At 38.7% G+C, this 27,370-nt stretch overlaps 1 protein-coding gene and 1 non-coding gene across 3 annotated transcripts; one reads left to right on the forward strand and one right to left on the reverse strand.

Moving 5' to 3' along the window:
- Positions 1-2,905: 2,905 nt before the first annotated feature.
- On the forward strand, positions 2,906-25,487 carry ZNF25 (zinc finger protein 25). 2 transcript variants are annotated; one of them, XM_057531295.1, is made up of 7 exons: positions 2,907-3,060; positions 5,567-5,641; positions 5,747-5,860; positions 19,418-19,544; positions 19,843-19,938; positions 22,303-22,366; positions 22,857-25,487. In XM_057531295.1, exons 3-7 carry the CDS (start codon positions 5,846-5,848, stop codon positions 23,938-23,940), a joined length of 1,386 nt encoding a protein of 461 aa, XP_057387278.1. In that variant the 5' UTR covers positions 2,907-3,060; positions 5,567-5,641; positions 5,747-5,845; the 3' UTR covers positions 23,941-25,487. The 2 variants fall into 2 exon arrangements, with proteins under 2 accessions (XP_007170868.1, XP_057387278.1); XM_007170806.2 differs by lacking the exon at positions 5,567-5,641 and having other exon boundaries at positions 2,906-3,060.
- An 825-nt stretch (positions 25,488-26,312) lies between these two features.
- TRNAG-CCC (transfer RNA glycine (anticodon CCC)) lies at positions 26,313-26,385 on the reverse strand. Its single transcript has one exon. It is a non-coding gene; the product is annotated as a tRNA-Gly (tRNA).
- Positions 26,386-27,370: the final 985 nt, after the last annotated feature.

The following is a 27,370-nucleotide window of genomic DNA, read 5'->3' on the forward strand; positions in this document are numbered from 1 at the left end:
TTCATAACCACTGGACCTCCAGGGAAGTCCCTGTACTTTCTCTTTTATAATTACATTTCAATATTTCTAAGACATGCATTTTTCTCGTATTTTAACAGCTCTGAAATTGGATCTTGTAATGCATCTTAAAGTAAATGGTATGTCATAGTTTAATTGTCCATATATTTTCTTTTGCAATAGTAAATAGAATATTGAGGCATCTGGCAGTCCACTGCATTGTAGATTGAATGAAAAACTGCAGCAGGATATTCTTTTTCTATTTTTATTGCATGTTAGATGTTCATCTTTCAACTGATTTATAAGAGCAGGTTATCAAGAGTGTGAAATCTGTGTCTCGTAATTATTAAATATATTTTCTCAGTTTGTGTTTTAACTTTCTGTTATATCCTTTCTGGTTTCTGCCTTTTGTTTCATGGTATATCAAATTATGTTCTTTAAAATCTTTTATTTATATTCTAGGTAATTGATGGTTTACTTTTTAAATTTACATGCTGAATTCATGTACCATTAACCTTATTTTCTCAAATCATTAACTGAACATTCCAAACTATCTCCATTGTTTGAAATAACAATTTTTTAAAAAAAATTAATTTATGTATTTTTATTTTTGGCTGCGTTGGGTCTTCGTTGCTGCACGCGGGCTTTTCTCTAGTTGCGGCCAGCGGGGGCTACTCTTCATTGTGGTGCACGGGCTTCTCATTGCGGTGGCTTCTCTTGTTGCAGAGCACAGGCTCTAGGCACTCAGGCTTCAGTAGTTGTGGCGCACAGGCTTAGTTGCTCCGCGGCATGTGGGATCTTCCCGGACCAGGGCTCGAAACTGTGTCCCCTGCATTGGCAGGCGGATTCTCAACCACTGTTCCACCAGGGAAGCCCTGAAATAACTATTTTAACATATACTCAATTCTTATGTATTTGGATCTGTTTCCGTTCTTCTTTGAAGCCAGCAACAAACTTTTAAATTATGTTTATAATAATATGCATTTCCAATAAAATTTCCTCCCTATTCTCTGAGGTTATATATTTCCAGATGAAGTTTAAAATTATTTGTCAAGGAAAACAAAACCAAACTCTCAGAAAAAAATTGTCATTTTGATTTAAATTGTTAAGTTTTATAGTTTCCTGTAAGAGTAAATACAGGGCTTCCCTGGTGGCGCAGTGGTTGAGAATCTGCCTGCTAATGCAGGAGACACGGGTTCGAGCCCTGGTCTGGGAAGATCCCACATGCCACGGAGCAGCTGGGCCCGTGAGCCACAGCTGCTGAGCCTGCGCGTCTGGAGCCTGTGCCCCGCAACGGGAGGGGCCGCGATAGTGAAAGGCCCGCGCACCGCGATGAAGAGCGGTCCCCGCACCGCGATGAAGAGTGGCCCCCACTTGCCGCAACTAGAGAAAGCCCTCGCACGAACCGAAGACCCAGCACAGCCAAAAATAAATAAATAAATAAATAAATAAATAACATTTAAATTCCTAGGCTTCGTTAAAAAAAAAAAAAAAAAAAGAGTAAATACAAATATTAAAAAATTGAATTTTCCCTGGTTCAAAAAGGGGAAAAGATTTTCCTCCCCTCTTTTCTTAGAGCATTTCCTTGAGAAAACTTGTAACTGAAATCCTTTTTTCTGTCCCTTTGAGATGCATGCAAATCTTTTTAAAAAGTAAATAAACCTCTTGTTAGTTTTACAACCCAGGAATATCTTTGTTAAAGGCCTTGGAGCTATGTCTTTGAAATGTAAATAAACATCAAGGAAGATAGCACCCCATCTCCCTGTGTCTGTGGTAAACTCCTAGGCTTTTGGCTACAAGTTGTAGCTAGTTGCTTGTCATAGAGATGCAAGAAGCTTTACTTTTCATTTGGATAAAGGCAATTAACTAATAGAAATGGCCACCCCAATTACCGTGTGAATTTAGGATGAACAATGTGTAGTAAATGGTGTTGTCAAGTTCTCTTATCTTAGTACATAGAAAGGGTTGTATCTGCCTGGCTACATAAAAGTGTGATATTTCTGTCTGCAAGCTCATTAGCAGATTGCCTGGAATGCGCATTGCAGTATAGTTTAATGCTTAGTTCATTAATAAAATAATTAATAATAATTAATAATAATACTTTTTTCTTTCTCCATTTGTGGAGAGGATTTTCTGGGTTGGCAAGAGACTATTTTTAATCATTTCCCCAACACCTCCCACCCAGGATATTGGTGTGTGTGTGGGTGTGTGTATACAGATATGCATACATGTGCACACATTATTCAGATATGTATATATATTTTCCCTATATGGATTCCACATGTTTAAGTTAATTTTATTATAAAAAGTTAGGATTTTTGTAATTAGTTTGAGAGGAAACATTTCTATTGTTGGCCCAGAGTAAACTGATGTCATAAAGTTAGATCAGAAAATCAGCATACATTCAGTATATAGTCCTTAGTGAAGTGATAGTCAAAATATATTATACCGTTAGCGTAAAATTTGAGTAAAAATCTCAGAAGAGTGTGCACCTAACATTAAGCGAGGTTTTTTCCTTTTGTAAAGTGGGATGTGTGCGACTCGTCTTCTGTTTTAGCTTATTCATGTTTTCATCACGTTTCATGTATCATTTCCATAATTCTGAAAGCTAATACTCCTAAAATAAAGTCAGCTGTTACAGGGTGTTATTCTTTGAATGTACTATTGTACTTAGTTCCGAGTACTATCTTTCGGTTACTATCGATATTCATCGCACTACCTCAAGGTAGCTTCCTGCTTTCAAGCGGGTGGCCAGTTCTAATCCGGTACCGCTGCGAGTAAGGAAAGGACCGGACCAGCAGAAAACACTCGGACCACGGGAAGAAGCCGACCCTCGTGACGTCATCCGAAGTGGAAGCGCCGGGAGGCTCCCGGGACGCGCAGTGCCTGCGTGGGGCGCGGGAGTGCTCCGCGCATGAGCAATTCCACCTCCCCTCAGCAGCCGCCATTCCCCGTCTCGCTCCCCGGCGGGGAGAGGACTCAGGCGCCTCCAGTCCGCTCGGCGCCGCGGAGGGCGGGGCCTGGAACCTGCGCGGGCCGGGAGCTGAGGCCGAGCCCCTGCAGGTGTGTCGGAGGCCTCGGTGCGGGCGCTAGGCCGGGGGCGGGGGGAAGCCGGTCTCCGCGGCCGCGCCGAGTCGGAGACCCTGGCAGCCGCCGCTGCCGCCCCCGCTCTGAGCGCCGGACTGGCCTCCGAGGAGGACTGGGGAGGAGGCCAGGCAGGGGGCCTGGCGGGGAGGCTGGCTGTCCGCAGTGCGGTTCCTCCCCAGAAGCCGTGTTTCTCCACCTGCATGAAAGGGGCGGCTGGAGGAGGCCTGGGACGCCGAGCTTAGCGGGACGGACGCGCGCGAGAACAGCCGTTTGTGACGTGGATGCCAAACCCGTCACGTCGGCGCTGGCGCGTGGGCGGCGCTGGCTGCTGGAGACGTGGGTTGTAAAGCCCGAGGGGCCCGGGCTCAAGGCCAGCGCCCGCCGGTAAATGGGCAGGTTAATCTGGGTACGACTCGGATACTCATCTGTAAAACTATAATAGCCTTTAGGGTCGTTTCTTGTATTGAATAGGGTAGTGCATATAAAGTACGATAAGGATTAAATAAAGGTGAGCTGCTTTTCTCATTAAAAGGTATGCTGTTCTTTTCATTATTGGCTCATTTAATAATCTTAATCATCATAACCATCCTTTGAATCCGTATTTACCACCTCCATTTTAATAAATACAAGTACCGAAGGTTCAGAGAGAGAAACTGGCTTAGCCATCATTAGCAGGGATTTGTTTTACTCTGTATTTCATGCTGTTTCCCACCCTAAAATCCACAGCCTTGGGTTGTATTTAATCCAGTGATTGTCCCTGAGCACCACCAGAGTAGAGTGTAGTGGACCTAATCGTACAATGTAGTATTCTGTTTTCAAAAATTCTTGAGGCTTCATCTTTTTCTCCTCTAAATGTAGGCTGTATTAGGTCCTCTGGCTCGAGAAAGAGCAAGAATCAGTGCACCCCGTTTGGAACCATATTCGAAGGATGTGATGACAATAGCTTTTCTAGCCATCTTGATCACAGCTCCAAATGGAGCTCTAATTATTGCCATTCTGGGACCTAAAGTACTTACTCGCCATGATCCAAACAAAATGAAAGTGGAATTAGCAGGATTAGAACTTCATTAAAAAGTTGATTTGCCATCACCTGCCTGCTTCTCTTAATGAATTCTCTTACATGAGAGAAAAATTAAAAGGTACAAATATGTGGAGACTACACAGAACCAAGGAGTTAATAAATATATGATTTCACTAAAAAAAAAAAAATAATTCTTGAGGCTTCCTTAGAACTCCTGTGTAAAAGGTTAATTAAGGCCCTTTGTGCGTTCTCTAACCTGTCTCTATACCCAGACGACTGTTAACACGTGTGAATTTAAACCATAGTTGAAACCCTGAATTTTAAGTTTTACTGGAGAAGCTGAGAATCCTATCCAGGCCAGAGGGGAAATGGGACAGACTTTTTTAAAGATGAAAACTGCGATTTCATCCATGCTCCATATTACGAAGGTGATATCATAATGCCTCTGATTGGATGGTGTATCTAGGCTTTAATAAGTAGGCATCGTGTAAGCACCAGGGCAGCTGGAAGTGGTTTCTTCTGCATGTGAGAAGGACCTCGGCATTTTGGCATCTAGTTACCTTTTGCTGCCCATGTGAAGTGCCTATTGTGGGATTATGGTGCCAAATTGTTATTTTAGAAGTTATATTTGTGTTAGCGTCAACAGTTTAGATGGCCATGTCAGAATTCATCAAGGCCTAATTACATTTTACCCTAGGCCCCAGCCCAGGGTGGGAGGGGACAGTGAATTCTGGGGTTCTGTTGGATTTGTGGTACTGAATGAAGACTTATAGAATCAGAATAGTACATGATTGTTTAAAATTACCTAATTCCTTCTCATGTTAAAGATAATAGCATAAGTGGGAAGCAGCCACATAGCACAGGGAGATCAGCTCAGTGTTTTTTGACCACCTACAGGGGTGGGATAGGGAGGGTGGGAGGGAGATGGAAGAGGGAAGAGATATGGAGATATATGTATATGTATAGCTGATTCACTTTGTTGTACAACAGAAACTAACACAGCATTGTAAAGCAATTATACTCCAGTAAAGATGTTAAAAAAAATAAAGATAATAGCATAGAAACTAAGATAGTCACTAGGTTTGTTAATAGCAGAGCATAGCATAGAACTGAAGCCTCCCTGTCACTGTACCATATTTTAGTCAAAATAGGGTTTTTGGAGAAGTGATTTTGGAGAAACTGAAATTTATAGAGATGAAACATCTTATTTTCGAGAGCTCTGAAGACTTTCTAACCTTGTGGGGTTTATAATATCAGTAGGAAAAATTGTTATGACATGTAACTTAAAAGATTTTCCATATCAATAGATGTTTCTCTTCAACATCATTTGTAATGTCAGCATAGGGTTCCATACTTTGGATATATATTATATACCTTGCTTAACTAATGTGCTATTATTGGACATTTAAGTTTTACATTCTCCTGTGTTATTTAGTAATGGACATATAATTTTCAAAACAGCCAATAGGAAAGAAATGTTTAGATTCAAAAATGTCCCAGATTCATCAAGATTATATGAGAGTCACCAGTGGACAGGTGGGTACTCCTTTATCATGGTCCTTCCTATTCCTTCTCATGGCTCAAAGAGATTTTCCCGGAGGTTTATCTTTTACTAAAATGTTGTATGTAAATTTCTCACAGGTGATTCCTGACTGCAAGATAAGGTCTCTTATGACTTCTGTCTTCCAACTTTCCCTGTTCTGACTTCATAGTTTCTATACTTTCCAATAGCAGCAGAAAATGAACAAGTTCCGGGTGAGTCATTTATTTACCTCTTAACTTTATTTCACTCTGTGTGTGCGTGTTTTCAGTGAATTTTATGAAAGAGAGCCCATATATTAAATTAGAAAAGAGGAAATCGTTAAAAATCACCTTCAGGGAAAATACTGTTTGAATACAACAGCAGTTCCAATGGGTGGCCTGGGAGCCCCAAGACCCTTTCAGAGGGTTTGTGAGGTCAAAACATAATACCAAGATGCAAATTGCCTTTTACACTGATGACATTAGCAAAGATGGTGTAAAAGCAATAGATTGCTGCCTGTCTGGCATACATCAGGATGATGACACCAATGACATTGTATTCCTCTGCAGTAGTAAAAAAACTGCCACCTTTACTTAAGGATATCCTTGATGAAACAGTAAAAGTTACTAATGTTATTAAATCTTGACCCTTGAGTACACATCTTTTTAATATTCAGTGGGATGAAATGGGAAGTTCACCTAAAGTAGTTTTGCGGCATGGTGAAGTATGATGGATGGTTGTCTTGAGGAAAAGCACTTGTGTGATTGATTTGTGAGCTCACCTAGCCACTTTTTTTCATGGAATATCATTTTTATGTGAAAGAGCAACTGGCAGACAAACAACGGTATTCACACGGTATTCAAACATTTTCTCAACAATGAGTGATGTGAGCCTGTCATTTCAAGGAAAATAACTGTTAGTATTTGTTGCTAATATTAAAAGTTGAGCTTTCAAGTGAAAATTAGAATGTTGGAAAACTTGTGAAGTTGACAAATGCTGACACTTAAAGACTTTTCTGATGAGATTGGTAAGGATATTAACAAATGTGATTTTTTAATATTAAATAATAAAATGTGTCAACATTTGAGTCATATTTCTGATGTATCTGCTCAGAGGCAAACTCAAGCAGTTTAAGAGGACAGAGTGTTAGAAGTGAGGAACAGGGAATAAGTTGGTTAGGGAATGCCACTCTAAAAGGTAATATTTGAGGAATATCTTGAATTAAATGAGAGAGAGCCAGGTAGAAATCTGGAGGAAGAGCATACTACATAGAAGGAATAGCAAATGCATACACCCTGAGGCATGTTCCAGAAGCAGTATTTAGGATACTGAAACTAGAGAGAAGCGAACTTTGGGGAGAACAGTAAGAGGTAAGATCTAAGAGGTAGAAGGGAGTAGAATATATATAACTTTGTAGGCTGTAGAAGACATGAATTTTGATTTTATTGGTTCATTAAATATTTTAAAAAATCATACTTTATGCAAGTAATGTACATAATGTATATGTATAATTTAGGGAATACTGATTAAGTTAACACCACTGTATCCCATATCTGGCTTAAGCAATTAAAATTACTAGTACTTTTGAAGGCCCTGTATGCCCTTCCTTAATCTCATCCCACCATTACCCAGAGAAAAGGAATCCTGAATTCTGTGGTAACCATTTCTTTGCTTTTTAAACTTAATTTTTAAAAACAAAACAGCATATTTAGCAATTAATTAAATGCCCAGCCCTTTGGTAAGCCCTTGACGTAGTTTATCTTACATAATCCTCACAGCCAACTTTTGAAGTGTTGTTATTATTACTATACCATAAATTTTCAGTGTGGACATTATCTATTATTAATTAGAGATCATAGCCTTTAGCCCTGATGGTGGAAAGAAAGAGACTGTAGAAAAATTTAACCTATTCTACGGTTCTGCTTTGGTCAGTCTTGAACACATTTATATCTTATATATGAAAATTTCCTTATCCAGCATTCATTCAGGTGTGGCACATGATGTTTTTCTTACCTTATGCTCTGTAATTAACTGCTGAATGGTCAGTCTGGAACAAAAGAAATAACTAGTGAGCCTTTTTGTTTTTTGAAGTAGTTTTAAGTACAGTCATCACTACCTACTCTTGGAAAAATTTATTTTGTGCAGATAATTGGATTTTTTTAGGCATTTTGGCCAGATTAGAAAGTCTTTTTTATTCCTTCTTGCATCTCTCAAGTTCTGCTGCCATCAATTTCTGCTGTTTGAAAACATCCTTTATAGTTATTGTTTTTATTCTGCTTGCTTGTTGTTTTAGTGAGGGTCTGCTGGTGGAAATTTCTCAGTTTTCTTTATATGAAATATCCACGAAGAGCTTTTTCACTGTGTATAGAAATATTGGTTGACAGTTCTTACCTTTTAAAACACTGAAAAGCATTCACTGTCTTCTACTACTGGTACTATTGAAAATTCACCTGTTAACTTGTCACACCTTTGAAATAAGTTTGTCTGTTTTGGGCTAGCTGCTTTTTAAGATATCTTTTATCCTAGTATGTTTATATTTCTTTTTATCCTAATTAGATTTACTGTACTTCCCTTGGGTTGAGTATTTGAGTATTTTGTGTATTACATTGTATCTCCTTTGTTGACTTTGAAGCTTTATTTTTGTGTGTTATTTTGCTTATTGCTGAATCTGGAGATTACAACATGCACCATTAAAATAATGGTGTCTTCAAATACTGTATTCATGAACAGTGTAATAAACTTTTATCAGTATAATTCTCTTTACACCCTCCTCACCCTGTGGTCCTTGTCTTATATCTCACTTATACATATATTTTTAACCCCAAATACTTGTTATTTTTGCTTTAAACAGTATTCATCTTTTAAAGAAACGTGTGTGTGTGTGTGTGTGTGTGTGTGTGTGTGTGTGTGTAAATAGAACTCTTTTGTGTTTATGTACATATCTGCTTTGGGAGCTCTTTATTCCTTCCTACAGGTCTGGGGTTCTCTCTGATATCTTTTCCCTTCAGCCTAAGCAACTCATTTTATTATTTCATTTATTATTTCAGCACTGATGGTGACAAATTTACTTGGCTGGTCTTTCTGAAAATGTCTTTATTTCACCTTGGTTTTTGAAGGATATTTTGCTGGATATAGAACTTTGTCGAGAGTTTTCTTTGTATGTGCATTTTTAGGATGTCTTTGTCTTCTGGCTTCTGTTGTTTCTGATGAGAAGCTAGTCTTCATCTTATTGTTATCCACCTGAATATAATGTGTTCTTTTCCTCTGTGCTTAAGATTTTCATTTTATCTTTAGTTTTCAATAGTTAGACCATGATGCACACAGGCATGATTTGTTTTGCATTTATCCCTTTTGAAGGATGACAAAGATTTGTGGGTTGTTGACTTTTTTTTTTTTAACATCTTTATTGGAGTATAATTGCTTTACAATGGTGTGTTAGTTTCTGTTGTATAACAAAGTGAATCAGCTATACATAAACATATATCTCCATATCTCTTCCCTCTTGTTTCTCCCTCCCTCCCACTCTCCCTATCCCACCCCTCTAGGTGGTCACAAAGCACCGAGCTGATCTCCCTGTGCTATGCGGCTACTTCCCACTAGCTATCTATTTTACGTTTGGTAGTGTATATATGTCCATGCCACTCTCTCACTTTGTCCCAGCTTACCCTTCCCCCTCCCCGTATCCTCAAGTACATTCTCTAGTTGGTCTGCATCTTTATTCCTGTCCTGCTCCTAGGTTCTTCTGACCATTTTTTTTCTTTTTCTTTTTCTTTTTTTTTAGATTCCATATATATGTGTTAGCATACGGTATTTGTTTTTCTCTTTCTGACTTACTTCACTGTGTATGACAGTCTCTAGGTCCATCCATCTCACTACAGATAACTCAGTTTCATTCCTTTTTATGGCTGAGTAATATTCCATTGTATATATGTGCCACATCTTCTTTATCCATTCATCTGTTGATGGACACTTAGGTTGCTTCCATGTCCTGGCTATTGTAAATGGAGCTGCAATGAACATTTTGGTACATGACTCTTTTTGAATTATGGTTTTCTCAGGGTATATGCCCAGTAGTTTGTTGTCTTTTATCATTTTTAAAAATTCTTGGAACTCACTCTTCAGATAGTTTCTTTGCATCATTCTCTTTTTCTTTCTAAAATCCCAATTTCAACAGTGTTGAAATATGTACATATTGTCCTAAATGTTCAGATGCTCTGTTTAGTTTGGGGTTTTTTTGTGTGTGTGTGTCCTTTAATTTGGATATTTCTACTGAGCTGACTGTTTTCAAGTTCATGGCATCCTTCTTTTGCTCTGTCAATTCTCTTCATTCATAAGCCTGTAGAATCCACTTCTGATGTTGTATCATTCAATTCTAAAAATTCCTGTTTTTTCTTTTGTTTTTCTTTCTCTGTTAAGATTCCCCATCATTTCATTCATATTCTCAATTTTTTTCACTAGGTCATTTAGTTTTATTTATTTAGTTTTAGTGTAATTACTTTAAAATCCTTATCTGCTAATCCCAACATCTAGGTTAATCTGTAGGTCTGTTTCAATAGGCTCCTTTCTTCAGTATGAATCAAACTTTTCTACTTCTTTGCATGTCTCCTATTTCTTTATTATGTGCTAGACATTATGTATAAAAGTACAGTAGGGATTGAAGTAAATAATACCTCCAGAAAAAGACACGTCCCTTCCTCTGTCTGCTCGCTAACTCAAATATGTAGCTGAGATGGCCCTGGGCTTTAGTGAGGTACTGTTCACCACCAGCTTCACATGATCGAGGGCAGTATCAAGGCTTTCCCTTCAGCAGGGCTTGGGTTGTGAACACCACCAAAGCTCCACTGATGTGCTTTTAGCTTAGCTACCAGCTTTTCTTTTGGGTGACTGAGGAGTTGCTGCCCTGTAGAGCTTTAAGCACTGAGACATCTCTTCCTGCCCTGGTGCTCTGCTCCCAGCCTTTGGAGGGTTGTGGCCATGCACTCAGTAAAGGCCTGTGGGGGGAAAATGGTGAGTGTTTGTATTTCAGAGCATCCATATAAATTATGGAGCTTTCCTTTGGTTCCAGAAACTGCTTCCCCAACTTAAAATAAACTGACCACTTTGAGACATTTGGTTGGAAGTAAAAAAGTTCTACAGATACTAATCTTATGTTTGGGGACCTCTTGAATATGAAACTCCCACTCAGTCACCAGGTAGTATCAAAAGGCAAGTTGGTGTTGACTTGCTTTGGGACCAGGGTTCTTAGGGATGCTAATACATCACACAAGACCATAAGCAAACAGTAAAAGTTTGTTAGAAGTTGAACCAGTTTCCTCTCTTCCCTACTTGCCCCCAAGAATGAAATAAGTTGTGGTTTTCTGTTGTCTTTTTAAATATTTGTCTCTTCTGAATTTTATCCTTTGTTCACCTTTGGATTCTCAGATCTCTGATTTTAGAAAACACTAGGTTAGGGGCTTGTTCTCATTGTTAAGGTTAAGATCAACTTCTCCTTTGTTTCTCAGAATTTGTTTCTATTCAGAATTTGTTTCTTTATGCTTATTTTAGAGATGGTGGCTCTGAGCTGCTTTCTGCTCTACATTTTTGCCCTGCCTATGAAATTTGAAAGTGCCCTGAAAATGCTAACCAGAGGTATAAGACTCATCATAATTAATTTCACTTTTTTCTTGGATCTTTACCTCTCAAATTCTAGTGCTTAAGTTAATATTTGATGCTTTTGTATAGCTATTTTTAGTGTGTTTTGGGGGTTTTGTTTTTTCTTTTATTTATTTTTCTTTTTTAAAGTTAAAGTATAGTTGACTTATTTATTTTTAATTGTAGTAAAATACACATAACAAAATTTACCATCATAACCAATTTTAAATGTATAGCTCTGTGGCACTAAGTACATTCACATTGTTGTGCAACCATCACCACCATCCATCTCCAGAACTCTTCACCATTCTACTTTCTGTCTCTATGAATTTGACTATTCTAGGTGCCTTATATAAGTAGAATCACATAGTATTTGTCCTGGCTTATTTCACTCAGAACAGTGTCTTCAAGGTTCATCCATGTTGTAGCATGTCACAGAATTTCCTTCCTTTTAGAGGCTGAGTAATATTCCATTGTTTGTATATATTACATTTTGCTTATGTAATGTACATAATTTTGTTTACATTTGTTGATGGACACCTGGGTTGCTTATACCTTGTAGCTATTGTGAATAATGTTATTATGAACATTGGTGTACAAATATCTGTTTGTGTCCCTGCTTTGAATTCTTTTGGATACATAACTAGGAGTGGAATTGCTGCATCATATGGTAATTCTATGTTTGATTTTTTTTGAGGAACTGCCATACTATATTCCATAGTGGCTGGACCATTTAACATTCCTACCAGCAATGCACAAGGGCTCCAGTTTCTCCACATCCTTGCCAGTATTTGATACTTTCTGATTTTCTTTGTTTTTTGGGTCTTCTTTTTTTGAGAGTAGTAATGGGTGTGAAGTGGTTTTGTTTTGTGCTTTGTTTTTATTTTTATTTACTTTCTAACTTACAGCAAAATTCACTTTTTTTGGATGTACATTTCAATGACTTTTGACACATGCATAAAGACATGTAATCATCACCACAATCAAGATACAGAACAGTTTAATCACCTCAGAATTTCCTTGGTTCCCTCTATGTAGTCTCCCCATCACTGATTCCTAGCAATCACCAATTTATTCTTCATCTGTATAGTTTTGCCTTTTCCTGAATGTCATGTAAATTGAATCACATAGTATGTAGTTTTTTGAGACTGCCTACTTTCACTTAGCATGATGCATTTGAGATTCGATCATGCTGTTGCATATATCAGTAGTTCTTTTTTTACTGCTAAATAGTATTCAGTTGTATGTGTATACCCCACACACCAGCTGAAAAATATTTGTGTTGTTTCTGGGTTTTTTGGGCAATTATGAAAAGAGCTGTTACAAACATTTGCATTCAGATGTCTGTGTGTACACAGATTTTAATTTCTCTTGGGTAAATACCTAGGCATGTGCTTACCGTGTCATATGGTACTGTTATAATTAATTTTATAAGAAACTGCCAAACTGTTTTCCTGAGTAGCTTGTATTCTTACCACAATGTATCAGTTCCACTTGCTTCCCATTCTTTTTTTTTTCTTCTTTATTTCTTTATTTTTGGTTGCATTGGGTCTTTGTTGCTGCATGCGGGCTTTCCCTAGTTGCGGCAAGCGGGGGCTACTCTTCCTTGTGGTGCGTAGGCTTCTCATTGCCTTGGCTTCTCTTGTTGCAGAGCACGGGCTCTAGGCGCACGGTCTTTAGTAGTTGTGGCACACGTGCTCAGTAGTTGTGGTGCACGGGCTTAGGTGCTCCGCGGCATGTGGGATCTTCCCGGACCAGGGCTCAAACCTGTGTCCCCTGCATTGGCAGGCAGATTCTTAACCACTGTGCCAACAGGGAAGTCCCTTGCTTCCCATTCTTGTCAGCCCTTGGTATTTCAGTTTTTTTTTTCTTTAAGTCATTTTGATAGGTGTGTATTGCTATCCCATTATGGTTTTAATTTTCATTTTTCTAATGACTAATGATACTGAAAATCTTTTGATGTGCTTGTTTGTTATCCATACATCTTCTTTTGTGAGTGTCTCTTCAAATCTTCTGTTCATTTTTAAATTGGGTTGTTTTCTTAATGAATGTTGAGAGTTCTTTATATGTTCTGGATACAAGTACAATGCTTTGTTAGATTTGTGATTTTCAAGTATTTTCCTCACTATCTGTGGCTACTCTTTTCATTCACCTAACAGTGTCTTGCACAAAAATGTGATGAACTCCAAATTTTTCTTTTTAGTTTCTTTTGGTATCATGTCTAAAAAGTCTTTGCTTATCTCGAAGTCACAAAGACTTTTCTTCTAAAAAATTTTGGAGTTTAACATTTTATATTTAGGTCTATAATTGGTTTTGAGTTGATTTTTGTATAAAGTATAAGTTATTGGCTCATATAAGGCTCATTTTTATATATAGATGCCCATTATTTCCAGTGCCATTTATTGAAAAGCAAATGTATATATGTTATCTTAATACATATTAACTTAGCACGTATACGATAGATACAGAAATAATTAAAGATATGTGTATAAACATGAGTTAATATGCAAACATACATTTACTAACTGTCTGCTGAGAGGGCCTATAAGCAGTGACACCTCAGTATCCATGAGCAAACCCAGCACACAGATCTTGGTTTCTAAATATCATTCTACAGTAAAAGGAACCAGAATTCCATGGAGAAATTGATTGATTGATTCTCGGGCTGAGGCAAGGGTAATACAAAATAAGTCCAGAGCATTTTGTACTATCAGAAATTAAGGAAGTGCTCAAAAACAGAGTGATGGGGACACGTCAAATGGACATGGGCACCAACCCGAAAGAGCTTCTCATGGCAAAGCTGGAACAATTTGAGCAACAAAATAAATAACATGGTATTGGATTCTAACCCAAAGCATTAAATATTTGAGACCATACTGATATAAGTAAATGATTGAATAAATAAATAAATGGGGAAAAGAGAGCCCTTTGAAGGATTCCAAGTAATATATCTAGAATCTGCCCGCTCTTAGAGGTGGGGCTTATTCCCTCTTTTCTCGATTATGAGCTAGACTTAGTGATTTGCTTTCAAAGAATAGACTATGAAAAAGAAACATAACTACAGTGGAGAAAAGTGGCAAACACTACCTTAAAAAGTGATCCAGGTTAACATCACCCGTGATATCACGTACCCCCTGATATACTGTGATAAGAAGCATTCTTTGTTATTCTCCCACAAAACCTAAAATCTCAGTCTAATCAAGAGGGAAAACACCAGACAAATCCAAATTAAAGGGCATTCTAAAAAGTATCTGTTTAGTATTCATCAGAATTGTCAAGGTCATATAAAACAGGTAAGACTGTCACAAACCAGAAGAGACATGACAACTAAATGCAATATAGTATCCTGAATTAGATCTGGAATAGATAAAGGGACATTAAAGAAAAGACTGGTGGAAGTCTGGAGTTTGCTTAATAATCCATTTGTTCCAACACTATTTTTTTGAAAAGACTATCCTTAATCCACTGAATTTCTTTTGAACCTTTATCAAAATTATACATGTGGTTCTATTACTGTACACTGTTTTTGTTCCAATGATCTGTGTGTTTATCCTTTTGCTAGTAACACAATTAATATAGCTTTACAATAAGTCTTGAAATCAGGTAGTGGATTTGCTGATATTTTGTTGAGGATTTTTGTACTTATAACCATGAAAGATATTGGTTGGTAGTCACTATGGTGGTAAATGTTTAACCAGATTTTGGGTACTGGGAGAGAAATCTGGTTTGTACTGTTTACCAATTTCTATGGTATAAATATCCCTGCCGTGGCTAATTTCAAGCTACAAAATGATGTTAACCAATTGCCCAAAATTTGACAATCAGCACTCTTGATCTGGTACAAACAGGTGCAAGCCACCACTGTAGTTTTCTGATAATGCTTTTGTTAGGTTTGGGTATCAGGGTAATGTGGGCTTCAAAAATGAGTTGAGAATGGTTCTCTCCTGTTTGTTTTATGGAAGAGATTGCATATAATTGTTATTGTTTCTGCCTTAAATGTTTGGTGGAATTCACCACTGAGACCTGATGATTTCTTTGTTAGAAGGTTTTGTTGGTTTAAATGAAGTGAAATTCACATAATATAATATTGACCATTTTAAAGTGTACAGTTAGGTGACATGTAGCACATTCACAATGTTGTGGGATCACTACAACATATAGTTCCAAAACATTTTTGCCATCCCCAAAGAAAACCCCATTCCCATTAAGCAGTCATTACCTAGTCCCTCTCCCTTTAGCCTCTGGCAATTACCAATCTACTTTCTGTCTCTGTGCATTTACTTATTCTGGATATTTCATATAAGTGGAATCATATAATATGTACATTTTCTATTTGGCTTCTTTCACTTAGCATAATGTTTTCCAAGTTCATTCACCCTATACCATGTATCAATACTTCATTTTTATGGCAAAATAATACTCCATTGTATGTTTATACCACAGTTGTTTATCTGTTCATCCACTGATGGACATTTAGGTGGTTTTCACTTTTTGGCTGTTGTGAATAGTGCCACTATGAACTTTTGTGTACAAGTATGCTGGGTTGTATCGTATTTGTATGTTTAACTTTCTGAGCAACTGCCAAACTTTTCCACAGCAGCTGTACCGTTTTACATTCCCACAAGCAATATATAAGGGTTACAGTTTCTCCACAACCTCCCCATCACCTGTTATTTTCTGGTTTTGTTTTTTTTTTTTAAAAAAACACCCATCATAGTGAATATGAAGTGGTATAATTGTGGTTTTGATTTGAATTTCCCCTAAGGACTAATGATGTCGAGCATCTTTTCATGTGCTCATTTGTATAACTTAGAGAAATGTCTGTTCAATTTCTTTGCCCATTTTCTGGCTGGGTTATCTTTTTTGTTATTGAATTGTAAGTATATTATATATATTCTGGATAATACACCTTTATCAGATATGCAATTTGCAAATATTATATTCCATTCTGTGAGTTGTCTTTTTCCTATTTTGGTAATATCCTATGATGCATACAAGTTTTATATATATATATATATATATATATATATATATATATATATATATATGTATATGTATGTATGTGTGTATGTATATATATATATATATATGTTTCCTTGGCTGCCACGCCACATGGCATGTGGGATCTTAGGTCCCTGACCAGGGATCAAACCTGCGCCCCTTGCATTGGAAGCGTGGAGTCTTAACCGCTGGACCGCCAGGGAAGTCCCCATAAAAGTTTTAAATTTTGATAAAGTCAGTTTATTTTTCTTTTACTGCCTGTACTTTTGGTGTCACATCTAGAATCCATTGCCAAATTCAAGGTAAGGAAATTTATTCCTATGTTTTCTTCTGAGTTTTATAGTTTTAGCTCTTAATATTTAGGTCAATGATCTATTTTGAGTTAATTTTTTTTATATGGGGTGAGGTAGACGTCAGGTTTCATTCTTATGCATGTGGACATTTGGTTGTCGCAGTGCCATTTGTTGAAGAAACTATTCTTTCTCCATTGAATGGTCTTGTCTTCCTTGTTGAAAATCAGGTGGCCATAGATGTATGGCTTTATTTCTAGACTCTCATTTCTATCCCATTGGACAATATGTCTGTCTTTATGCCAATCACACTGTTTTGATACTGTAGCTTTATAGTAAGATTTGAAATAAGTGTTAGTCCTCCAACTTTGTTTCTTTCCCAATTTTGTTTTGACTGTTAGGGACTTCTTGCAGTTCCATATGAATTTGCGGATTGGCTTTTCCATTTCTGTGCAGAAGTCATTGGGATTTTATTAGGGATTGCACTGAACTTGTAGATTCCTTTGAGTAATACTGTCACTTGAACTATATTAAATCTTATAGTCTATGAACACAGAATGTCATTTCTTTTATTTAGGTCTTCTTTAATACTTCAAGCAATGTTTTGCAGTTTTCAGTGTATAAGTCTTACACCTCCTTGAGTAAATTTATCCCTAGGTGTTTTATTCTTTTTGATGCTACATTAAATGGAATTGTCTTAATTTCTCTTTTGGATTTTCATTACTGGTATATAGAAACACAACCGATTTTTGTGGGTTGATCTTATAATTCTGCAACATGCCGACTTTGTTTATGAGCTCTATTAGTTTTTGTTTTTGTGGATTCTTTGGGATATTCTATATGTAGATGAATGTCATCTGCAAATAGAGAGAGTTTTATTTTTTTTTCCTTTCCAATTTGGGTGCCTTTATATCTTTTTCTTGTCTAACTGCTGTGGCTAGAACTTCCAGTACAGTGTTGATTAGAAGTGGCAGAAGCAGGCATCCTTGTCTTGTTCCTGGTCATAGGGAGAAAGTTTTCAGTCTTTCACTACTGAGTATGCTATTACCTGGGGTAGAGGTGGATTAAAAATGTTATCATTTTGAGGAATTTCCTTCTATTTCTAGTTTACTGAGTGTTTTTATCATGAAAGAGTGTTGAAGTTTGTCAAACACTTTTTGTGCGTCAATTAAAATGATCTTCTACTTTTTCCCCTTTGCTCTATTACTGTAATTGATTGACTTTTGTATGTTGAACCACTCTTGCATTCCTGGGGTAAATCACACAAGGTCATGGTGTAGATTATAATCTATTTTTTTTATTTTGTTGGATTTGATTTACTAGTAATTTGTTAAAGGTTTTCATCTTTATATTCATAAAAGATATTTTAACTCTTTATCGAGTAGAATGCTTATCTCCACTTCATTTAATTCTTTTTCTGAGGTTTTGTCTTGTTCTTTTGTTTGGAACATATTCATCTGTCTCCTCATTTTGCCTAATCCTCTGTTTTTATTTCCATGCATTTGGTAGGTTGGTTACATTTCCCAATCTTAGAGAAGTAATCTTATGTAGGAGATGTCCTCTGAGGCCCAGCAGTATACTCCCCTCTGATCACCAGAGCTATAAGCTCTACGGGTTCCCTATTTGTGGGCTACATGAATCCTTCCTTGTTGTGGGGCCGACTATTGTGGGCACACTGGTAGGCAGGGCTGACCCTCAGCCCTGTTGGAAGCCAGGCCCTGCCTCATGCAGTGGCTCTTGGCCCACTGTTGGGAGGGGCTGGGTCCCTGCCTGGCTAGCTGCACGGCCTGTGGGGTGCCTCGACTGGGACCCAATGTGGCTGGCTGCATGGCCTGAAGTGTCCTGGGATTGGTGATGGCCCATTGGTGGGCATGTAAGCCTCCAGCACTAATAGGCTAGAGGGAGGACTCCAGAATGGTTCCTATTAGCACCAGTATCCTCATGGTAGAACAAGCTCCCCAAATGGCTGCTGCCAGTGTCTGTGTCTCCAGGGGGAGTTCCAGTTGCCTCCTGCCTCTCCAGGAGGCTCTCCAAGATCAGCAAGTGGGTCTGAGGTAGGCTCCTTTCAAATTACTCCCTCTGCACTGTGACTTGGAACGTGTCGGATTTTTGCATGCGCCCTTTAAGAGTGGAGTCTCTGTTTTCTACAGCCCTCTGGCTCTCAAGCCGCACTGGCCTTCAAAGCCAGACGTTCTGGGGGTTCGTCTTCCTGGTGCAGGACTCCCCAGGCAGGGGAGCCCAATGTGGGGCTCGGACCCCTTACTCCTTGGGGAGAACCTCTACAATTTTGATTATCCTCCCATCTGTGGGTCACCTACTCGGGCGTGTGGGTCTTGACTATACTGTGTCTTTGCCCCTCCTACCCATGTCATTGTGGTTCCTTCTTTGTATCTTTAGTTGTGGGGAATCTTTTCTGCTACTCTTCAGATAATTTTCCGAGATCGTTGCTCTGTGAATAGTTGTAATTTCAGTGTACGTGTGGGAGGAGGTGAGCTCAGAGTCTTCCTTCTCCACCATCTTGGCCATCCTTTGTGACCATCTTTTATCTTGTACATACTTCTGTCATAGCACCTGCTATGCATATTGCATTTAAGAATTTAATCTTTGCCTCCCTGTCAGCATGTAAGCTCCCTGATGACAAGAATAATTGCTTTCATTCATCTCTGTATCTCTGGCAGAGTTCCAGGCATGGAGTGATATCTGAGTAAATATATATTGAACAAATATTTTATATATGTATAAAGGAGGGTGGCAGTGTATCTAACTCTCCAGAATAAATACTATAGTTAGCACATTAACAGTTCACATGTCTTTTTGATGGTACTGTATTTTGATCACTTCAGTTTTAACTGAAATATGTTGTTTCAGGGACCAGTAACATTCAAGGATGTTACTGTGGAATTCACCCAGGAGGAGTGGCAGTTGCTGGATGCTGCTCAGAGGACCCTGTATAGGGAAGTGATGCAGGAGAACTATCGTCACCTCATCTCAGTGGGTGAGGAAATCTTCCCTATCTGTAACTCCCAGTAGTTTGCATTTCCTTTCTCAGTTACTGGAATTTGTTAAGTCCCCTATAGGGTTGAATATTAGCTTTGTTTTAGGGGTCAAAGTGATGAATCCATTTTGGGTACCAGAAAATTATTTGTGTCCCCATGCACTCCACTGATACAACCTAAATTTGCCAAGCTTATGTGGGACATTCCTTGTTCTGCTCCTAAACTGCACTTCCTTATCCTTCAGAGTTGCTGTATTCCAAGCAATTTGTATTATTTTCTTTATCTTTCTATTAATAGGTTATTGTGTGAATAAGCCAAATGCAGTCTTCAAGTTGAAGCAAGGAAAAGAGCCATGGATATTAGAAGTAGAATTTCCACGTCGGAACTACCCTGGTAAGTTAGAAATTATAACCTGTGAGGAGGTTGGTGCCTTTGACTTTTGAAATTTTTTTTTTTCAGGAATCTCTTTTTAAAATGTCCTATACTTTTGGAAATAATTGAGGATACCTGATCTGTATATGTAAGCAACATAAATCACAACTCCAGTTTTCGTTCTCCATCTAAATTCCCTCTTTTGCTTGACGTTTTTTTTAAAGCAATAATTCTCTGTAGTTGTTTTATTTTTTAAATTAATTAATTAATTAATTAATTTATGGCTGTGTTGGTTCTTTGTTTCTGTGCGAGGGCTTTCTCCAGTTGCGGCAAGTGGGGGCCACTCTTCATTGCGGTGCGCGGGCCTCTCACTATTGCGGCCTCTCTTGTTGCGGAGCACAGGCTCCAGACGCACAGGCTCAGCAGTTGTGGCTTACGGGCCTGGTTGCTCCACGGCATGTGGGATCTTCCCAGACCAGGGCTCGAACCCGTGTCCCCTGCACCGGCAGGCAGACTCTCAACCACTGCGCCACCAGGGAAGCCCCCTGCTTGACATTTTTTAAATAGATTTACTTCTCTTCCCTATATACTAACTCTGACTTAAACTTTCATTTTGTCTTTTTTCTAGAATTCCCAGTTACTCCTTGCCATTAAAGTATGCAACTATAATCTTAAAATCCGTCTTATAAATTTTTTCAAATGCCATTTTCCTCCTTTCATTAACAACAAAATGCCTTAGTTTTATCAGCACCCATTTTAATTTCCTATTCTCTCTTTAAACTCTGAAATCAGGTTACAAATCATTATGCCTTTCATCAGTTGTATTATTTTGGAGTTGATACAAAATACACCTAATTTTCAGTCAAGAACTAGTCTGGCGCTTTGTTGCCTACTGCATCTTATTATTATTTATTTATGTATTTATTTTTGGCTGCGTTGGGTCTTCATTGCTGTACGCGGGCTTTCTCTAATTGCGGCGAGCGGGGGCTACTCTTGGTTGCAGTGAGCGGGCTTCTCATTGCGGTGGCTTCTCTTGTTGCGGAGCACGGGCTTCTAGGTGTGCAGGCTTCAGTAGTTGTGGCTCGCGGGCTCTAGAGCACAGGCTCGGTAGTTGTGGCGCACAGGCTTAGTTGCTCCGCGGCATGTGGGATTTTCCCAGACCAGGGCTCGAACCCGTGTTCCCTGCATTGGCAGGCGGATTCTTAACCACTGGGCCACCAGGGAAGCCCTGCTTCTTATTTTTCCTTGTGGCCCCAAAACACATGCCAATTTTCATTTCATCTGCTCTCTTAAATGTCTTTCATACATAAGATCTTATTTCATGAGTATCCAAGTTAACCTTGCACATGTCCTTATCAAATAACTTTTTTTATGTTTTCCCCATAAATGCCATGAAATTCTAACCCCAAGGCCTCTGCTTATAATCTTTCACTTTCTTTCAAGCATTTAAAGATGAATAAATAGGAAGGTCCATAAAGATTCTAGAACAATGTTGAATAATTACTCTTTAAAGATCATGTAGCAAATTGAAGCAGAGATGTGGGAGCTAAGATATGAAAGCAGAATAAGACTAGTGTTGAGTCATAGGTAACTGTTTTGGAGATGCAGTATTTGGTGGTCAGCATTGAAAATCTCTGGTGCTACAACTGGGAATTCGTTCTGTTATAAGGATGGCTTGCACTCTGCTTTTCTTTAATCTTTCCTTTTGGATGTATGTGTTTCTGGGTCTTCTGAACCAGCAAAAATTAAGCCAACTAGATAGAGAGGAATTTTCCTCTAAACGTGAGGAAATGGATGTTCTGAGAAAGTCACTTTAGTGTTGACATCTAGATTGTTGTATATGGGTAAAGAGGAATAAAGTGGAAGTTTATAGTCTAGTAATTACTAGGAATCCTAACACAGTTAAACTAGGTTTGAGTGGGTACAAGACCTATACTTTAGCTCCTTCATCCAATTTAATCTTTCCTCTGATATTTCCAGTGAACACAGTTGTCTACTAATTTTTATTTTCACCCTACTTACTATACATTGCCCTTTATGGACTCACAGCATTCTCTGTGAGTCTCACATTCCTGTTCAGCAGCACTTTGAATATCTTTTGTTCTCTGCTCCCTGTTCTTTGGTTTTTTTTGGCTTAACCTTCTCCAGGTTTTTAATATCATATTTGTATTGTCAAAGATACTTGGGTTTATAACCAGGTCCCTTCCCCTCTGCCATAGCAGTTTTTAGTGTTATTTATGTTTCTTCTAAACCACTGAGATAGAGGAAGTTTGCACTTGAGAGTTCCTTCATTTGAGGATATTGGCCTGAAGCCTAAGAATCCACCCTATGACCATAATAATGTGTTAAGATTTTTACGGTATTAAATTTTGGATTCCTTTGTAGAAGACCTATGGAATACTCATGACCAAGGAGCAAGATACCAGGAAAGCCAAGCTAAAAATTCAAGGCAAGTTCAAGAATTCAATTTTGAGATTAGAAGCTTTGTAAGAAAGGGTCTTGATGGGGGTACTAGAAGTGAGAGAGCACTAGTTAATAATAAATGTGAAAAAACTAACACTGGAGCAAATTCCAAAGAACATAATCCAAATGGGAAAGCCCTGTTTCATAATAGAGACCTTTTTCATAATTCAAGATCAGGAGCTTACAACTTTGAAACAGTCTTTTGATTCTTCTTACTTACACGATAAGGGAGGCTTTATTACACAAAGTGGAGTTCAGGCAGTTGAGACCTATAATGCAAGTGAAATTCCTTCTACCAAATGTTAAACCATAATGTATTTCAACATAGAATATTCACAATGGAGAAGCCCTATGATCTAATGAATATTGGAAAAATCTCTAGAAATTGGTTCTCAGAGTTACTTGGAAAATATACACAGCAGACCAAAAAAAAAAAAAAGCCTTATACGTTAATGAATCTGGAAATTTCTCTCTAGGAATGGAGAACTCACAAAACATCAGAAAACTCATACCAATGAGAAAGCCTATAAATGCAATGAATGTGGAAAGTCCTTCTGCCAGAAGTCTGTCCTCATAATACATGAGCATGCTCATTCAAAGGACAAACCCAGTGAATGTGGGAAATCTGTCTCTCGGAATGGAGACCTCACAAGACAACAGAAAACTCCTACCAGAGAGAAGACCTATGAATGTAAAGAATGTAAGAAAACTTTCTACCACCTGTCATCTCTCAGTAGACATTTGAGAACTCATGCAGGAGAGAAACCCTACGAATGTAATCAGTGTGAGAAATCCTTCTACCAGAAGCCACACCTCATGGAACATCAGAAAACACACACAGGAGAGAAACCCTATGAATGTACTGAATGTGGGAAGTTCTTCTACGTTAAGGCATACCTCATGGTACATCAGAAAACACACACAGGGGAGAAACCATATGAATGTAAGGAATGTAGGAAATCCTTTTCCCAGAAATCACACCTCACAGTACATCAGAGAACACATACAGGGGAGAAACCCTATAAATGTAAGGAATGTGGGAAATTCTTCTCAAGAAATTCACACCTCAAAACTCATCAGAGAACTCACACGGGGGAGAAACCCTATGAATGTAGGGAATGTGGGAAATGCTTCTACCAGAAGTCAGCCCTAACAGTACATCAGCGAACTCACACAGGGGAGAAACCCTTTGAATGTAATAAATGTGGAAAAAACTTTTACTATAAATCAGACCTCACTAAACATCAGAGAAAACACACAGGGGAGAAGCCCTATGAATGTAATGAATGTGGTAAATCTTTCTCTGTGAATTCAGTCCTCAGATTACATCAAAGGACTCACACAGGAGAGAAACCCTATGAATGTAAAGAATGTGGGAAATCCTTCTCTCAGAAATCACATTTTGTCATACATCAGAGAAAACACACAGGAGAGAAACCCTATGAATGTCAGGAGTGTAAGGAAACTTTTTTCCAGAAATCAAAACTCACTGCACATCAGAAGACACACACAAAGGGAAAAGCTTATAAAGAGTATAAATTGGGAAGTTCTTCTGTCTGAATTTATCCTTCAGAATAATCAGATGATAATTTACATGCGACAAAAACCTTATGAAATATCATCAGTATGGGAAAATTTCAGCCACAGTCTTTCATCATGGAGAGAAAGTCTGTAAATCTTTTAGGGAGAAATTTTTACCATATATCAGACTTTTACTAAGTATCAGACAACATAGATGGTAGAAACACTACAAATTGTAAAACATGAGGGAAACCTCTCTTTCAGAAGTCATACTTTATTGTACAGCATAGAAACCATACGAGAGAAATCCTGTAAGTGAATGTAAGGAAATTTCTGTCAGGGTAGCCATCATTTAGACATCCAAAAGCTCACATGAGTGAGAAATTCCTATCAGTATCCTGACCATTCAGAAATCTTTTTATATCATTTGGACTCAGAACACTCTAAAAGGGGATAATCACAAAGACTGAAACACATATGGAAGGCTTTATCAAGAAGTGATGTTTTGGTGAATGTCAGATCAGTGATAAAGTATAGAGCCTTTATAAGTATTTTAAATATATGAAAGCTTTTTAACAAAAATTCTAAGAGACTCTGTACCAAGGGTAACACATATACTAGAAGTCATGTTGCAGAAATCTGATTACAAGGCCGTTGTTTTTCTTTTAAAGAAACCTGCAAATATCTAGATATCTGGAGCTTTTTAAAAAGCGCAAATAAATTGAATAACCAGGTGACATCATTAAACACATGTGAAGAGTCCTTTAGTATGTAGGACTTATGTGTGAATGTCAGTGTGCTACAGAACACAGATTGTGGATGTTTGATGTGCATGTGAACCCATCCATAACTGTACATAGGGAAATATGTAGCCTTATTTAGTTCAGTAACTTTTAAGTATATGACGATATCTCATTAAGTCTCAGCAGTGACTCCTGTTAATAGAATGTGTATTTAAGTGTAATACTCTTTTAAAATTATAATCTGTCTTTTCCTCCTATTTCTGAATGGATATGGATTTTACTGAACTAATCCTTCAGAAAGAAGCTAAAAATGTTTTTGTAAATTTTTCAACTCTCTCATGGTCAGCCAAATTTTACATTAGGGATACACTGCTTTTATAGGAAAAACCTAAGTTCATTTTAAAAAACAGCTGAAAACACCCTACACAATAAAAAAAATAATGCTATGTAAAGAAACGTCTGTCTTAGTGTTTTAGCAGATTGCAGAGCTGTCTGAATTTGTATTTTGTATGAGAGTCCTAAATGTTCTTCACTACCTTTTTCTTCCTGGTAGAAGCAACATGACATAGAGGTTAAGAGTGTGGACTCTGGACTCCTACTGCCCAGGCTCAGTTTCCAGCATGAAGCATGCACTTAACCTCTCTGTGCCTCAGTTTCCTTTTCTATAAAAAAGAAGTGATAATAACAATATGTTAGGATTGCTCTGAGGTGTGAGTTAATATTTTTAAAGCACTTAGAATAGTGTCTGAGACACAGGAAGAGCTATATGTTAGATACTGTCATCATTATAATTTGTATTTCTTGAATTATGTTGCAAAATAAATAAAAGGTTGGCTACCAGCATTCATCCCTCACTTTATTGCTGTAGTGCCTTGGTTTGGTTTGGTTGTACATTTTTCCACAAGTGATTCAGATCTGGCCCACTGCCTGCAAGCTAAGAACGGTTTTACATTTCTGAATGGTAGAAAAACTAAAGAATATCTTGTGACATGTGAAAATTATATGATATTCAAACTTAAGTGTCTGTAAATACAAATTTTATTACAACACTAATACAAAAACAAAAAAAGCAAAAAACATTCGTACCTGTTTTGCCTGTGGCTGCCTTCACATTACAGTAGCAGAGGTGAGTGTTATGAAGAAGACCACATGCCTCATGGAGCCTAAGAGAGTTACTATGTGGTGCTTTACAAATTTAAGTTTTCTTAGAGCTGAAAACATCACAGCCAATGTAAAGGTATACTTTTATGTATGGTATGTGTTCCAGAAATGATGCATATAGCAGTCTGTGGGTAGGTGGGGGTTTTTCCAATATATTTATTATGTGCATTATATTTATATTTTACAAGACTAAGCATTAGAATTTTTTTTCAAATAAATGTGTTTTACCCGCTGGATTGTCATAACATCGAAGCAAATTTCCTGATGGAATGTAGCAGTAAATTATGAAATAAACATTGTCTAAATTAAATTAATTGATCCCTACTCACAGTATTCCTGTATTTTCTTCCATGTCAGTGGCCAGTTTTCCCTGTATCATTTTTTAAAAAATATTTATTTATTTTGGCTGAGCCAGGTCTTAGTTGTGGCATGCGGACTTCTTTGTTGTGGCACACAGACTTCTTAGTGGCAGCATGCGGACTCTTAGTTGTGGCATGTGGGATCTAGTTCCCCAACCAGGGATCGAACCTGGGCCCCCTGCATTGGGAGTGCAGAGTCTTACCTACTGGACCACCGGGGAAGTCCCGCTGTATCATTTTTAAATTTTCTATCTCATAATAAAGTACATCTTTATGTCATACTTAACTAATGCAACCCAATAACAAACAAAAGCAAAATAGAATACCCAACTCCACCAGCTACATTGCTAGTAAAATTATTTTATTGCCCACGCTTCATAGAATTGTCAAATACTGCTCCAATCTAAATCCTGCCATCTTGGACCAATGCAGCCTGTGGTGGGGGACTTGGAGGGCAGGGGACCCAGCCTGGGAGCCCAGCAGGCTTCCTGGGCCTGAGTGGGCAGGGCAAATGCCCTCTGCTGCTCCTCTCCTGCTCCTCCGGTCCTGGAGGGCCCCTCCTGCCTGCCTCTCTTGTTCTCCCCCAGCCTCCTTCCTATGCCCCCAGGACCAATGTGGCCTGGAGCGGGCCTATGAGGGCACAGGACCCGGCCCGAGAGCAGGGCAGACTTCCCTGGCCGACTGGGCAGGGGAAACACTCGGTGTGCTCCCCCCTGATTCAAGCCCTAGAGTGTCCCTCCAGGCGTGGGAACCCCTCTCCCTTCTCAGCCACCCCTCAGGGGTGCCAGTCCTGTCTGGCCTCCACTTCTCCACACCCCTCAGTCCCCGCACATCCTACTGGTTCACTTGGGGTTCCTCACATCTCCTTGGGCGTTGAGGTCCCCCACCAGCATCTGGCAGGCACCGGTGTTGTGGGGAGACACTAACTCTGAGTCTTCCCACACCGCCATCTTGACTCTGCCTTGGAGGCATAAGAAGGAAGACAGGACGAGAACAGGAGATGCAGGTGGGCGGGGCCCTCCAGGACTGAAGGAGTGGAGGGGGTCTGCCCTGCACACTCGGGCCCAGGAAGCCTGCTGGACTCCCAGGCAGGGTCCCCCATCCTCTGAGACCAGAGGCACGCCTGGGCCCCTTCTGTTCCGCTGAGCCTAATCCCCATGCCCCCACACCCCCCAGGGCCTTTTCCAGCCCTGTGTCTCCTAAGCA

The sequence above is a fragment of the Balaenoptera acutorostrata genome, chromosome 16, assembly GCF_949987535.1.
Source record: "Balaenoptera acutorostrata chromosome 16, mBalAcu1.1, whole genome shotgun sequence".
NCBI lineage: Eukaryota > Metazoa > Chordata > Mammalia > Artiodactyla > Balaenopteridae > Balaenoptera > Balaenoptera acutorostrata.